The 14,466-nt window shown below is 42.3% G+C and overlaps 1 protein-coding gene across 1 annotated transcript; it reads right to left on the reverse strand.

Moving 5' to 3' along the window:
• Nucleotides 1-2,250: 2,250 nt before the first annotated feature.
• On the reverse strand, nt 2,251-2,580 carry LOC147990259 (uncharacterized). Its single transcript, XM_087537743.1, has one exon. The coding sequence runs from the start codon at nt 2,578-2,580 to the stop codon at nt 2,251-2,253; it is 330 nt and encodes a 109-aa protein (XP_087393869.1).
• Between the last annotated feature and the right edge of the window lie 11,886 nt (nt 2,581-14,466).

Here is a 14,466-nt window from a genome sequence, read left to right on the forward strand (position 1 = left end):
CCCAGGCCTCGGCGCTCGCCGTCGACCACCGCACTGGTGCTCTCGACGCGGTGTGGTCAACGTGGTCAAGGAACGACTTCCATCAGAAGAGTACTGTACGTGGAGAGGTTGATAGCTGGGTCCACAGCGGCCGCAAGGAAGTGCCTCCTTATTATGCGCACAATAATTATTCCTCCACCTGACAGCAGGGACCGACCGGACGGGCCACCATATTTGGCAAAAAAATGTTTCCCCCTGACAGCTGGGACCCACCAGCTACATCTTCGCACGCAAGGAAGTGCGTCCGGGCAAAAAAAAACGATTCGCCCCCTGACTGTTGGGACCCACCAGCTACATCTTCGTAGGCAAGGAAGTGCCTGACAGTCGGGACCCACCTGGTCGAAGCGTACATAGCGTTGTCATTCTGGGCACGAACGTGTATGTACATACTGGTCAATGTAGAGGCGCGCACGTGTTGTAGTAGAGGTGCGCACGTAGCATGTACACGTACATACAACGACCAGTGTGCAAGAAAGAAAATAGGGCCACGTACGTACATACGGGCAGGGTCTTGAACGCCTACTCACGCATACGTACGGCCAGGGATCGTGTAGATGGCTGGGTCAGAATGGAGAACCAGCATTGTCGTTGTGTTCATGGGGAGCCAACTGGCTGGGTCGGGACGGAATACGTCGTCGTGTTCATCAGGAGGGCTTGGATGGAACAGCCGATGGAAACGAGGCCTGGCGTACCGCAGAACGAAGGAAACGGCCTTGTGTCCAACCGGCCATGGTCGAAACGGGATCCTGTCATCAGGAGGGGTCTGGCGTACCGCAAAACGAAGGAAACGAACCTTCTATGGTCGAAACGGGGGTCCTGTTGATCGGGAGGGGTGTGGCGTACTGCAAAACGGAGGAAACGGACTTGTGTTGGAGCGCTACAGTCGAAACGGGGGTCATGTTTCATCGGGAGGGGTGTGGCGTACCGCAAAACGGGACTCCACGGGATACTGTTCATCTCCACCGTCGACCCCCTCCAGCCTCCACGGGCTACTGTTCATCCACCGTCGACCTCCTCCAGCCTCCACGTGCGACTGTTCATCCACGGGCTCCTATTCATCCAGCCTCCACCGCGCGCTACTCCACCGGCTACTGTTCAACCAGCCCTCTCCATGGGCTCCTGTTCAACCACCCCTCCATCGTCTACTGTTCATCCAGCCCTCCACGGGGTGGTCTTGTTCATCATGCCCTCCACGGGGTCCTGTTCATCCAGCCCCAACCGGCTCGATCGATCGGGGTCTTGTTCATCCAGAGGCAACACCACGGGGTCCTGTTCATCCACCCCCACCGGGAACTGTTCATCCAAAACCCCCAGCAACGCTCACTGTTCATCCAGAGGCAGCATCGATTGGCTTCAGTTAGCAGCAGTAGCGAAGGAATCGCTCAGTCGGGTTCAGTTAACAGCCATCGATCGACCGCTCGGGTTCAGTAACGCATAGCCTGCAGTGCAATCGCTCGGGTTCAGTTAGAGACCAACGCCTCGCTCAGGTTCAGTTAGAGCCCAACGCCTCGCACCCACGCGTGTGCGTGTACGAGAGAAACGCGCATCGCTCGGCCCCGACCACCCACTGTAACCGGGAACACCCCGATATTTTCCTCGCCCTCGCTTCTACCATGGTTTTTCCGTCATGGACGACCCAAAGAATGTCATGCAGCTGTGTCTCCGGCCCACCCAGGACGAAAAGCCCATTTTCTATCATGTTTTTTTGTCATAGAAGTAGGAGCCCACCATATCTATGATGATACCGGGTTTTGTCACAATTATCGTCATAGAAGTGTCATAAGTATGACAGAAAAAAATTTGTTCGGCCGAAAATGTCACAGATGTGTCTTTTTTGTAGTGCATGAAGCAGTAGGTCGGAGCAGAGTTGTCGTCATCGTTCTCTTCAGCGTTGGTGATGTCACCATTGTCTTCGGTGTTGAAGATGGACTTGGCGACGAATGCCGAAGCTAGAGACAGGCTTGCCATGCCTGAATCAGTTTCCTCCTCAGACTCCACCTCTGCCTCCTCGGAAGCAAACTCCTCCTCTAAATCCATTTTCTTCCCAATGAACGCACGTGCCTTTCTAGATGAGCTCCTCTTGTAAGATGAAGACTTTGAGGGTTTCTTCTTCTTGTCGTCAGAGTCATATTCCTTACTCTTCTTCTTTTTCTTTGCTTCCTTGTCCCATTGAGGACATTCAGATATGTAGTGGTCTGGCTTCTTGCATTTCTACCATGTTCTCTTCTTGTAGTCACGAGTGGAAGCCTCATCATTCTTGGAGCTGGATCTTGAAGACTTTCCAAAGCGATTCTTCTTGGAGAACTTTTGGAAATTTCTCACAAGCATTGCTAGCTCTTTGCCAATGTCTTCAGGATCATCAGAACTGCAGTTAGATTCTTCTTCAGGTGAGGAAATAGCTTTTGCCTTCAAAGCACGGGATCGACCATAATTGGGGTTGTAGATATCTCTCTTCTCGGATAGCTGGAACTCATGTGTGTTGAGCCTCTCAAGTATGCCAGACGGATCAAGATCTTTGAAGTCAGGGCATTCTTGGATCATCAATGCTAGAGTGTCAAATGAGTTGTGAAGTGATTTCAGTGGTGCCAAGAGCACGAAGTTCATTTGTGACGTCAGTGAGGTGGTCAAAAGTGAGATGTACATTCTCATCGTCATTCCTCTTGAATTGGTTGAAGAGGTTGAGAAGCACATCGATTCTGGAATCTCTTTGGGTTGAGACGCCTTCGTTGACCTTGGATAACTGGTCCCAGGCTAGCTTCACAAATTCCAGAGCACTCACATGGCCATACCGCCCTTTGGTCAGATGACCACAGATGTTGTTCTTGGTGATTGAGTCCAGTTGCATGAACCTCTTGACATCAGCAGCGGCGACGCCTTCACCGACTTTGGGAACAATAGTCCTGACAACATACCAGAGGCTGTTGGCAATGGCTTCAAGATGCATACGCATCTTACTCTTCAAGTAGGGGTAATCAGTGCCATCAAAGATGGGGCACACAGGGGAGACCTTGATTATCCCTGTAGTCGACATAGCTAAAACTCCAGGTGGTTAAACCGAATCATAAAGATCAAGGGAGCACCTTTCTCTGATACCAATTGAAAGTGCTACTTATCGACTAGAGGAGGGTGAATAGGCGATTTTAATGAAAGTCCTCGAAAGCTGCAAGATCCTCGAAGACACACAACTAAACAACACCTATACGATATGCAGCGAAAGATAAGCTACGGTAGACATCCATAGTCAAGTAAACAGTATAACGAAAGCATGAAGACTAATAGCAGCTAGGTAGAACAGATCGGAATTGGAAGATAGTATGAAGCCAAATACAAGAAAGAATTCACACTATGAAGTCAAACATATCAGGCAAGCAAGCAATTTCATGAAGACAAACTGAAATGTAAAGAAGGTAGGGGATAGAACCAGTTGCTTGGTGAAGACAAGGATTTGGTAGACCAGTTCCAGTTGCTGTGACAACTGTACGTCTAGTTAGGGAGGCTAAGATTGAACTTAGAAGACCACGTCTTCACCTTATTCCCCTTGATCTAAGGACACTTAGTCCTCGCCCAATCACTCAGGTATGTATTCAAGTTAGACTTCCAAACCTTCAGAGACTCTGTTCACCGACGATCCACAATGACTCTTGGATCCTCAGAACGTGACGCCTAACCGGCTGGAGGATACACAGTCCTCAAGTGTAATAAGTCTTCAGATTACGCGGACAGAAAGACTTCAGTGATGCCTAACAATCTTTGGCTCTGGGTGCCTTGGGCTTTGTCCTCTCAAGGTTTTCTCTCTCAAAGGCTTCGGAGGTGGGTTGCTCTCTGATGTCTACTACACAACCTTCTTCTTGTAGACGTTGTTGGGCCTCCAAGTGCAGAGGTTTGTAGGACAGTAGCAAATTTCCCTCAAGTGGATGACCTAAGGTTTATCAATCCGTAGGAGGCGTAGGATGAAGATGGTCTCTCTCAAGCAACCCTGCAACCAAATAACAAAGAGTCTCTTGTGTCCCCAACACACCCAATACAATGGTAAATTGTATAGGTGCACTAGTTCGGCGAAGAGATGGTGATACAAGTGCAATATGGATGGTAGATAAAGGTATTTGTAATCTGAAAATATAAAAACACCAAGGTAACTAATGATAAAAGTGAGCGTAAACGGTATTGCAATGATAGGAAATAAGGCCTAGGGTTCATACTTTCACTAGTGTAAGTCCTCTCAACAATACTAACATAATTGGATCATAAAATTATCCCTCAACATGCAACAAAGAGTCACTCCAAAGTCACTAATAGCGGAGAACGAACGAAGAGATTATGGTAGTGTACGAAACCACCTCAAAGTTCTTCTTTCCAATCAATCTGTTGGGCTATTCCTATAAGTGTCACAAACAACCCTAGAGTTCGTACTAGAATAACACCTTAAGATACAAATAAACCCAAACCCTAATGTCACCTAGATACTCCAATGTCACCTCAAGTATCCAAGGGCATGGTTATACGATATGCATCACACAATCTCAGATTCATCTGTTCAACCAACACAAAGGACCTCAAAGAGTGCCCCAAAGTTCTATCGGAGAATCACGACGAGAACGTGTGCCAACCCCTATGCATAGGTTCTTGGGGGGAACCCGCAAGTTGATCACCAAAACATACATCAAGTGAATCACGTGATATCCCATTGTCACCACAGATATCCACGGCAAGACATACATCAAGTGTTCTCAAATCTTTAAAGACTCAATCCGATAAGATTACTTCAAAGGGGAAACTCGATTCATTACAAGAGAGTAGAGGGGGAGAAAACATCATAGGATCCAACTATAATAGCAAAGCTCGCGATACATCAAGATCGTATCACCTCAAGAACACGAGAGAGAGAGAGAGAGAGAGATCAAACACATAGCTATTGGTACATACCCTCAGCCCCGAGGGAGACTACTCCCTCCTCATCATGGAGAGCACCGGGATGATGAAGAAGGCCACTAGAGAGGGATTGCCCCCTCCGGCAGGGTGCCGGAACGGGTCTAGATTGGTTTTCAGTGGGTACGGAGGCTTCTGGTGGCGGAACTCCCGATCTATTGTTGCTCCCGGATGTTTTTAGGGTATATGGAGATATATAGGCGGAAGAAGTACGTCGGTGGAGCTCCGAGGGGCCCATGAGGCAGGGGGCGCGCCACGGGGGCGCCCTCCACCCTCGTGACCTCCCCGGAAACTTCTTGGAGTAGGGTCCAAGTCTCCTGGATCACGTTCGGTGAGAAGATCACGTTCCCAAAGGTTTCATTCCATTTGGACTCCGTTTGATATTCTGTTTCCTCGAAATACTGAAATAGGCAAAAAAACAGCACTTCTGGGCTAGGCCTCCGGTTAATAGGTTAGTCCCAAAAATAATATAAAAGTGGAAAATAAAGCCCAATATAGTCCAAAACAGTAGATAAAGTAGCATGGAGCAATCAAAAATTATAGATACGTTGGAGACGTATCAGGCATCCCCAAGCTTAATTCCTGCTCGTCCTCGAGTAGGTAAATGATAAAAAGAGAATTTTTGATGCGGAGTGATACTTTGGCATAATTTCAATGTAAATCTTCTTAATCATGGTATGAATATTCAGATCCGAAAGGTTCAAGACAAAAGTTCATATTGACATAAAAAATGATAATACTTCAAGCATACTAATCAAACAATTATGTCATCTCAAAATAACATGGCCAAAGGAAGTTCATCCCTACAAAATCATATAGTTAGGCTATGCTTCATTTTCATCACACAAAGATGTTCCCAACTTCTATACCCCCGATGACAAGCCAAGCAATTGTTTCATACTCAAATAATCTCAAACTTTTTCAACCTTCACGCAATACATGAGCGCGAGCCATGGACATAGCACTATGGGTGGTATAGAATATGATGATGGGGATTGTGTGGAGAAGACAAAAAAGGAGAAAGTCTCACATCAACGAGGCTAATCAATGATCTATGGAGATGCCCATCAATTGATGTTAATGCAAGGAGTAGGGATTGCCATGCAACGGATGCACTAGAGCTAAGAATGCTCAACAAAAGAAAACTAGTGGGTGTGCATCCAACTTGCTTGCTCAAGAAGACCTAGGGAATTTTGAGGAAGCCCATCGTTGGAATATACAAGCCAAGTTCTATAATGAAAAATTCCCACTAGTATGAACAAGACAACTTATGAGACTCACTATATGAAAATCATGGTGCTACTTTGAAGCACAATATATGAGACTCACTACATGAAGAACAAGGTGCTACTTTGAAGTACAAGTGTGGAAAAAAGAGATAGTAGCATTGCCCTTTTTATTTTCTCTTTTTTTTGGGGCCCTTCTTTCTTTTTGGCCTTTCTCTTTTTTTTGATTGGGCAATGCTCTAATAATGATGATCATCACACTTCTATTGATTACAACATAATGATTACAACTCGATACTAGAACAAGATATGACTCTATATGAATGCCTCCGGCGGTGTACCGGGATGGTGCAATGAATCAAGAGTGACATGTATGAAGAATAATGCATGGTGGCTTTGCCACAAATACGATGTCAACTACAAGATCATGCAATGGCAATATGACAAAAGTAAAGCATGTCATGATGATGATGATGGAAGTTGCATGGCAATATATCTCGGAATGGCTATGGAAATGCCATGATAGGTAGGTATGGTGGCTGTTTTGAGGAAGATATGGGGAGGTTTATGTGTGAAAGAGCGTATCATATCACGGGGTTTGGATGCACCGGTGAAGTTTGCACCAACTCTCAATGTGAGAAAGGGCAATGCACGGTACCGAAGAGGCTAGCAAATTGCGGAAAGGTAAAAGTGCGTATAATCCATGGACTCAACATTAGTCAAAAGAACTCATATACTTATTGCAAAAATTTAGAAGTCATCAAAAATCAAGTACTACGCGCATGCTCCTAGGGGGATAGATTGGTAGGAAAAGACGATCGCTCGTCCCCGACCGCCACTCATAAGGATGCACAAGCCAGGTACACTTCATGCTTCAAATTTGTTACACAACTTTAACCATACGTGCATGCTACGGGACTTGCTAACTTCAACACAAGTATTTCTCAAATTCACAAGTACTCAACTAGCACGACTATGATATTATCACCTCCATATCTCAAAACAATTATCAAGCATCAAACTTATCTTAGTATTCAACCCACTAAAAAGAAAGTTTCACATATCTTGAATACCAATTATATTAACATTAAGCAAATTACCATGCTATTAACGACTCTCAAAATAATCTAAGTGAAGCATGAGAGATCAAGTTTCTTTAAAACAAACCACCACCGTGCTCTAAAAGATCTAAGTGAAGCACTAGAGCAAAAATTATCACGCTCAAAAAGATATAAGTGAAGCACATAGAGTAAACTATCAAGCTCAAAAGATATAAGTGAAGCACATAGAGTATTCTAACAAGTTTCAATTCATACATGGCTCTCTCAAAATGTGTGTACAGCAAGGATGATTGTGGTAGACTAACAAGCAAAGACACAAATAATACAAGACGCTCCAAGCAAAACACATATCATGTGGTGAATAAAAATATAGCTCCAAGTAAATTACCGATGGAAGTGGACAAAAGAGGGGATGCCTTCCGGGGCATCCCCAAGCTTTGACTTTTTGGTGTCCTTGGATTATCTTGGGGGTGCCATGGGCATCCCCAAGCTTAGGCTCTTGCCACTCCTTGTTCCATAATCCATCAAAAGAATTCACCCAAAACTTGAAAACTTCACAACACAAAAACTCAATAGAAATCTCGTGAGCTCCGTTAGAGAAAGAAAACAAAAGACTACTTTAAGGTACTGTAGTGAACTTGTTCTTTATTTGTATTGGTGTTAAACCTACTGTATTCCAACTTCTCTGTGGTTTATAAACTATTTTACTAGCCATAGATTCATCAAAATAAGCAAACAACACACGCAAAACAGAATCTGTCAAAAACAGAACAGTCTGTAGTAATCTGTTACTAACGCAAACTTCTGGAACCCAAAAAATTCTAACAAAATTAGACGACCTGGGAAATTTTTTTATTGATCAGAAGCAATTGGAATCACTATTTTATCACCTTCTGGTGATTTTTGAAAATTCGGGCACTGAGCGCAAAGATTCTGGAAATTACAGCAAGATCAAATAACTAACTTCCAAGAAGATCTAATAGGTTTAACTTGGCACAAACACTAATTAAAAGATAAAACCACATCTAAACAGAATCTAGATGGATTATTTATTCCTAAACAGAACCAAAAACAAAAAACACAAAATAAAATTGGGTTGCCTCCCAATAAGCACTATCGTTTAACACCCCTAGCTAGGCATGATGATTTCAATGATGCTCACATAAAAGATAAGAATTGTAACATAAAGAGAGCATAATGAAGAATATTACTAGCACATTTAAGTCTAACCCACTTCCTATTCATAGGTATTTTGTGAGAAAACAACTTGTGGGGACAAGAATCAACTTGCATAGGAAGGTAAAACAAGCATAACTTCAAAATTTTAAGCACATAGAGAGGAAACTTGATATTATTGCAATTCCTACAAGCATATGTTCCTCCCTCATAATAATTTTCAGTAGCATCATGAATGAATTCAACAATATAACCAGCACCTAAAGCATTCTTTTCATGATCTACAAGCATAGAAAATTTATTACTCTCCACATAGGCAAAATTCTTCTCATTCGGAATAGTGGGAGTATCATAGGAAAGTCGAATACTATAAATTGTTTCCATATTAAAAGAGTAATGTTCAGAGAAGGGGTAATCATAATCATGACAAGTTTTATAAATATAATCATCACTACTTTTTATAGCATAAGTTTCATCACAATAATCATCATAAGTAGCAACTTTGTTCTCATCATAATCACTTTGCATATCAAAACATGGAAGGCTAAAAATATCATCATTATTAAACATAGAATCCCCAAGCTTGGGACAGACATTAATTGCAGCAAATATATTCTCAAATATGTCATCCTCATCAAACATAGCTTCCCCAAGCTTGGGCCTTTTCGTATCATAAGCATAATCACTCTCATCATTAATAGCATGGATAGCACCAATAGTATAGCAATTATTATATTCTTCCAAGCATGTGCCAAAAAGATTTTCAAGATCATAAGAAGTATCATTATCTTCCCAATCATAATCATCACAACAAGAAATAGGCATAACGAGATCATCATCAAGTGTATCATCTTCATTTTCATGAGGCACAACAATAATAGGAGCAACTTTATTTGGGAGAGATACCTTTTTACCTCTCTTCCTTTTTCTTTTCTTCTTCTTTACCACATCGTGTGTGGGTTCAATCCTCCTTTTGGAGCTCCTTATTAATGAGATTGGTTGAATAGGAGGCTCCTCCTCATTGCCTGATTCATCATAAGAGATAATCAGAGGATATTGGGAAGTCTCTTCCCTTTCATTAGTATTCTCTTCATCTTCTATTTGTTTCCTTTTCTTTATGTAGTTGGCAATATAAGGATTTTCAATGCAATTCACCGCACAATACATATAAATATTCTCTAGATCAAAATCAAGAACTCTATCAAGATTAAACTTTGGAATACCCTCAGTTACATATTTCATTTCTTCATAACCCAAAAGAAGGCTAAGCTCTTTATGATGCTCAAGGGTAATCAAATTATGACAATGTTTGGACACGACTTGATCATGAAACAAATAGCATTGGAGCTTTAAATGACCATGTTCATTGCAGAGTTCACAAGGGGCACGAAAAATATTGAATCTTTCAGCACATTCATCTAGACTTTCTTGCAACAATTTAGTTTCTAAGTACTTATGCCTCTTACAATATCTATCTTCCCTATTCGGTGTGTACTTGCAAACCCAATCTACTCCACAAAAATTGACATGTTTATAGGAGGTATTTTCATCATAACTAGTGCAATCATCATTAGCATCATGGATATTCAAAGAATTCGTACTAACAACATTGCAATCATGCTCATCATTCAAAGATTTAGTGCCAAACATTTTGTAGATTTCTTCTTCTATCACTTGAGCACAATTATCCTTTCCATCATACTCACTAAAGATATTAAAAAGGTGAAGCGTATGAGACAAAATCAATTCCATTTTTTTGTAATTTTCTTTTATAAACTAAACTAGTGATAAAACAAGAAACTAAAAGACTCGATTGAAAGATCTAAAGATATACCTTCAAGCACTCACCTCCCCGGCAACGGCGCCAGAAAAGAGCTTGATGTCTACTACACAACCTTCTTCTTGTAGACATTGTTGGGCCTCAAGTGCAGAGGTTTGTAGGACAGTAGCAAATTTACCTCTAGTGGATGACCTAAGGTTTATCAATCCGTAGGAGGCGTAGGATGAAGATGGTCTCTCTCAAGCAACCCTGCAACCAAATAACAAAGAGTCTCTTGTGTCCCCAACACACCCAATACAATGGTAAATTGTATAGGTGCACTAGTTCGGCGAAGAGATGGTGATACAAGTGAAATATGGATGGTAGATAAATGTATTTGTAATCTGAAAATATAAAAACAGCAAGGTAACTAATGATAAAAGTGAGCATAAACGGTATTGCAATGATAGGAAATAAGGCCTAGGATTCATACTTTCACTAGTGTAAGTCCTCTCAACAATACTAACATAATTGGATCATAAAATTATCCCTCAACATGCAATAAAGAGTCACTCCAAAGTCACTAATAGCGGAGAACGAACGAAGAGATTATGGTAGGGTACGAAACCACCTCAAAGTTATTCTTTCCAATCAATCCGTTGGGCTATTCCTATAAGTGTCACAAACAACCCTAGAGTTCGTACTAAAATAACACCTTAAGATACAAATCAACCAAAAACCTAATGTCACCTAGATACTCCAATGTCACCTCAAGTATCCAAGGGCATGATTATACGATATGCATCACACAATCTCAGATTCATCTGTTCAACCAACACAAAGGACCTCAAAGAGTGCCCCAAAGTTCTACCGGAGAATCACGACGAGAACGTGTGCCAACCCCTATGCATAGGTTCATGGGCGGAACCCGCAAGTTGATCACCAAAACATACATCAAGTGAATCACGTGATATCCCATTGTCACCACAGATATCCACGGCAAGACATACATCAAGTGTTCTCAAATCTTTAAAGACTCAATCCGATAAGATTACTTCAAAGGGGAAACTCGATTCGTTACAAGAGAGTAGAGGGGGAGAAAACATCATAGGATCCAACTATAATAGCAAAGCTCGCGATACGTCAAGATCGTATCACCTCAAGAACACGAGAGAGAGAGAGAGATCAAACACATAGCTACTGGTACATACCCTCAGCCCCGAGGGAGACTACTCCCTCCTCATCATGGAGAGCACCGGGATGATGACGAAGGCCACCAGAGAGGGATTGCCCCCTCCGGCAGGGTGCCGGAACGGGTCTAGATTGGTTTTCGGTGGCTACGGAGGCTTCTGGTGGCGGAACTCCCGATCTATTGTTGCTCCCGGATGTTTTTAGGGTATATGGAGATATATAGGCGGAAGAAGTACGTCGGTGGAGCTCCGAGGGGCCCACGAGGTAGGGGGCCCGCCCAGGGGGGCGCCCTCCACCCTCGTGACCTCCCTGGAAACTTCTTGGAGTAGGGTCCAAGTCTCGTGGATCACGTTCGGTGAGAAGATCACGTTCCCGAAGGTTTCATTCCGTTTGGACTCCGTTTGATATTCTGTTTCCTCGAAATACTGAAATAGGCAAAAAACAGCAATTTTGGGCTGGGCCTCCGGTTAATAGGTTAGTCCCAAAAATAATATAAAAGTGGAAAATAAAGCCCAATATAGTCCAAAATAGTAGATAAAGTAGCATGGAGCAATCAAAAATTATAGATACGTTGGAGACGTATCACTCTCAAACGACAAAAGCAGTGCACTAACTCTGAGCAGCCACCAAGTTATGGTGTAGGGGTGGGCTATTTATAGTTAGGAGGCAACCTAACATGTTATGTCCAAAATGACCCTGGGTCACTAAGGAACTGACACGTGTCCAATGGTCGGATTTCAAACACACGTGGCAGCTTGACTTGGGCTACAAGCAAAGCTGACTCATCCAACTCTAGATAAGATTTACTCTCACTGTCTTCACTCGAAGACATAGGATTTCGGTTGAGCAACACGTCAGCCTTCTGACTTTGTTCACTTGGACCCCACTTAATAGTTCGGTGGTTCCTATGACTCAAGAAAGAAGAAAATGAAAATAAGAAAGAAACTATGTCTTCGCACTCCATTGTCTTAAAGTGAATGTCTTCACACGTCATTATCTTCGACGTAAATTTCTTCACAAACCACCATTGTCTTCAATGTCTTCATACATTTTTAGGGGTCATCTTTGGTAGGAAAACCGAATCAATGAGGGACTTATACCTGTGTTATCCTGCAATTCTCACAAACATATTAGTCACTCAATCACATTTGTCGTCAATACTCCAAAACCAACTTGGGGTGGCACTAGATGCACTTACAGGACGTCTCTACACTAGTAATTTGGCAGGCCCGAATTTGGATTTTGGGTCTACGTCGCTTACATGTTTGGGCTTTCATTTCCTTTTGACTTTTAGGGACCTTTGTTCCTTAGAATCAATTTCTATCAACTCGGGATGTCTTTCCATGGAATGGGCCACATGTCCAGGTGGTTGGCTTGACTTCAAATTTTTAGGATCGAGGGTCTCACGCACTTGAGTTCTGATTTCTTGAGGTTTTTCACGTCTTGTCTTTGGCTCTAGCTGGTAACATGGGTCTTGCATAGATCCATCATTCACACATTAGCAAGGAGGTGGGGATGACCCGGGGTCCAGCTATAGAAATTTCTATCTTTTGTTGTCTCACATGGTTAGTCAAATGATTTGATAAGGAGCATTCCATAAATAAACTTCAGCCAATTAAGGATAGGGTTGGACCCCCTTATACCACAGTTTAATTGCAAAAACACATAGAAACAGAACGTGTATTTGAAGACACCTCTCGGTCATTGTGGAGATATAACATGACCATGTTTGCACATACCATTCTGAGCAGAGCCTTACAGGTTGCAATCACCATTGTCACTTGCCATACATCAAATCCAACATTGACATTGGTCATCACTAGATTTATGATGCTACGTCGTCCTCATGGTGAACTACGGTATAGTGATTATGTAAGTGTAAGACAATTGATGCACTATTAGTAAAAAATACATCAGAGGCACGGTCAGTGGCACAAATACAAAGCTGTTGCAGAGAGAGATGATAGGAATGGCTTATTTCCCTACATAAGAGAGAGAGAGAGAGATAGAGAGAGAGAGCATATGTTATGATGCATGGTTTTATCGACCACTCAAGTTTGGAGAAGATGAAGAGAACATGAAAATCCATCAATGCATATCGATCCCTTGAGTGAGTGGAACTAGAAAAAATGAAGAGGAAGGGAAACCGTGGAGGAGATAAAGGATATTGTCGACAAGATGCCGCTCTTTGCAAAAAAGTGAAAAATAATAATGACATGGCTTCACCAAATTTGTGAAACAAGCACACTATAAGTGTATGCACAAGCAAAATGCTAACTCATAAATGTTTAGTTGGTAAGAAACTAGCATACACTTTATGTAGTTGATTCAACTGCATTTTAAAAACTTCATCATCTATTTCAACTATATTTTTCATGTGTTTCAACTACATATATCGTCCATTGAACAACAATGTTTCAACTACATCGCGTTTTTCAATTGCACTTTTTAAACTGCATCATCTATTCTAGCTACACAATATGAACTCCAATGTTTGGGACACAACAATATTTATTCAACCACACTTATTCAACTATGTCATCTCAACTTCAAGTGTGTCTCAACTAGTACAACAAAGTAAGGACCGCTTAATTAACCATGCCCGTATTTTTATTTTAGTTGATTTGTTGGCCATCCTTCTTCCTCCCCTAGTGGGTTCCTCTTCCAACTAACCCATTTGTCTCTTCACTACTAGAAAAATAGCTATAGCCAATATGGACACTAATGGTGCACTATACATGTGCTGCGCCATTACTAAATAGTAATGGCGCACCATGTGTAGGTGCGCCATTAGTAACCAAAACAGTAATGGTGCACCAGGTGAAAAGTGCGCAATTACTAAGTTTGACCAAGGTTTGACCCAGTCATACACATAGTAATGGCGCACTTTTTATAGGTGCGTCATTACTAAGTTCACATAGTAATGGTGCACCTTTACAAAGTGCGCCATAACTATGTGTATGACTGGGTCAAACCTTGGTCAAACTTAGTAATGGCGCAATTTGCATAGGTGCGCCATTACTATGTCAAACTTAGTAATGGCGCACCTATACAAAGTGCGCCATTACTAACTTTGACCAAGGTTTGA

The sequence above is a fragment of the Triticum urartu genome, chromosome 1A, assembly GCF_056163025.1.
Source record: "Triticum urartu cultivar PI428250 chromosome 1A, HENAU_Tu73, whole genome shotgun sequence".
Classification (NCBI taxonomy): Eukaryota; Viridiplantae; Streptophyta; class Magnoliopsida; order Poales; family Poaceae; genus Triticum; species Triticum urartu.

Coding starts and splice junctions, on each gene's coding strand:
- LOC147990259 (XM_087537743.1), bottom strand. CDS start 2,580: ATGATCCAAGAATGCCCTGACTTCAAAGATCTTGATCCGTCTGGCATA.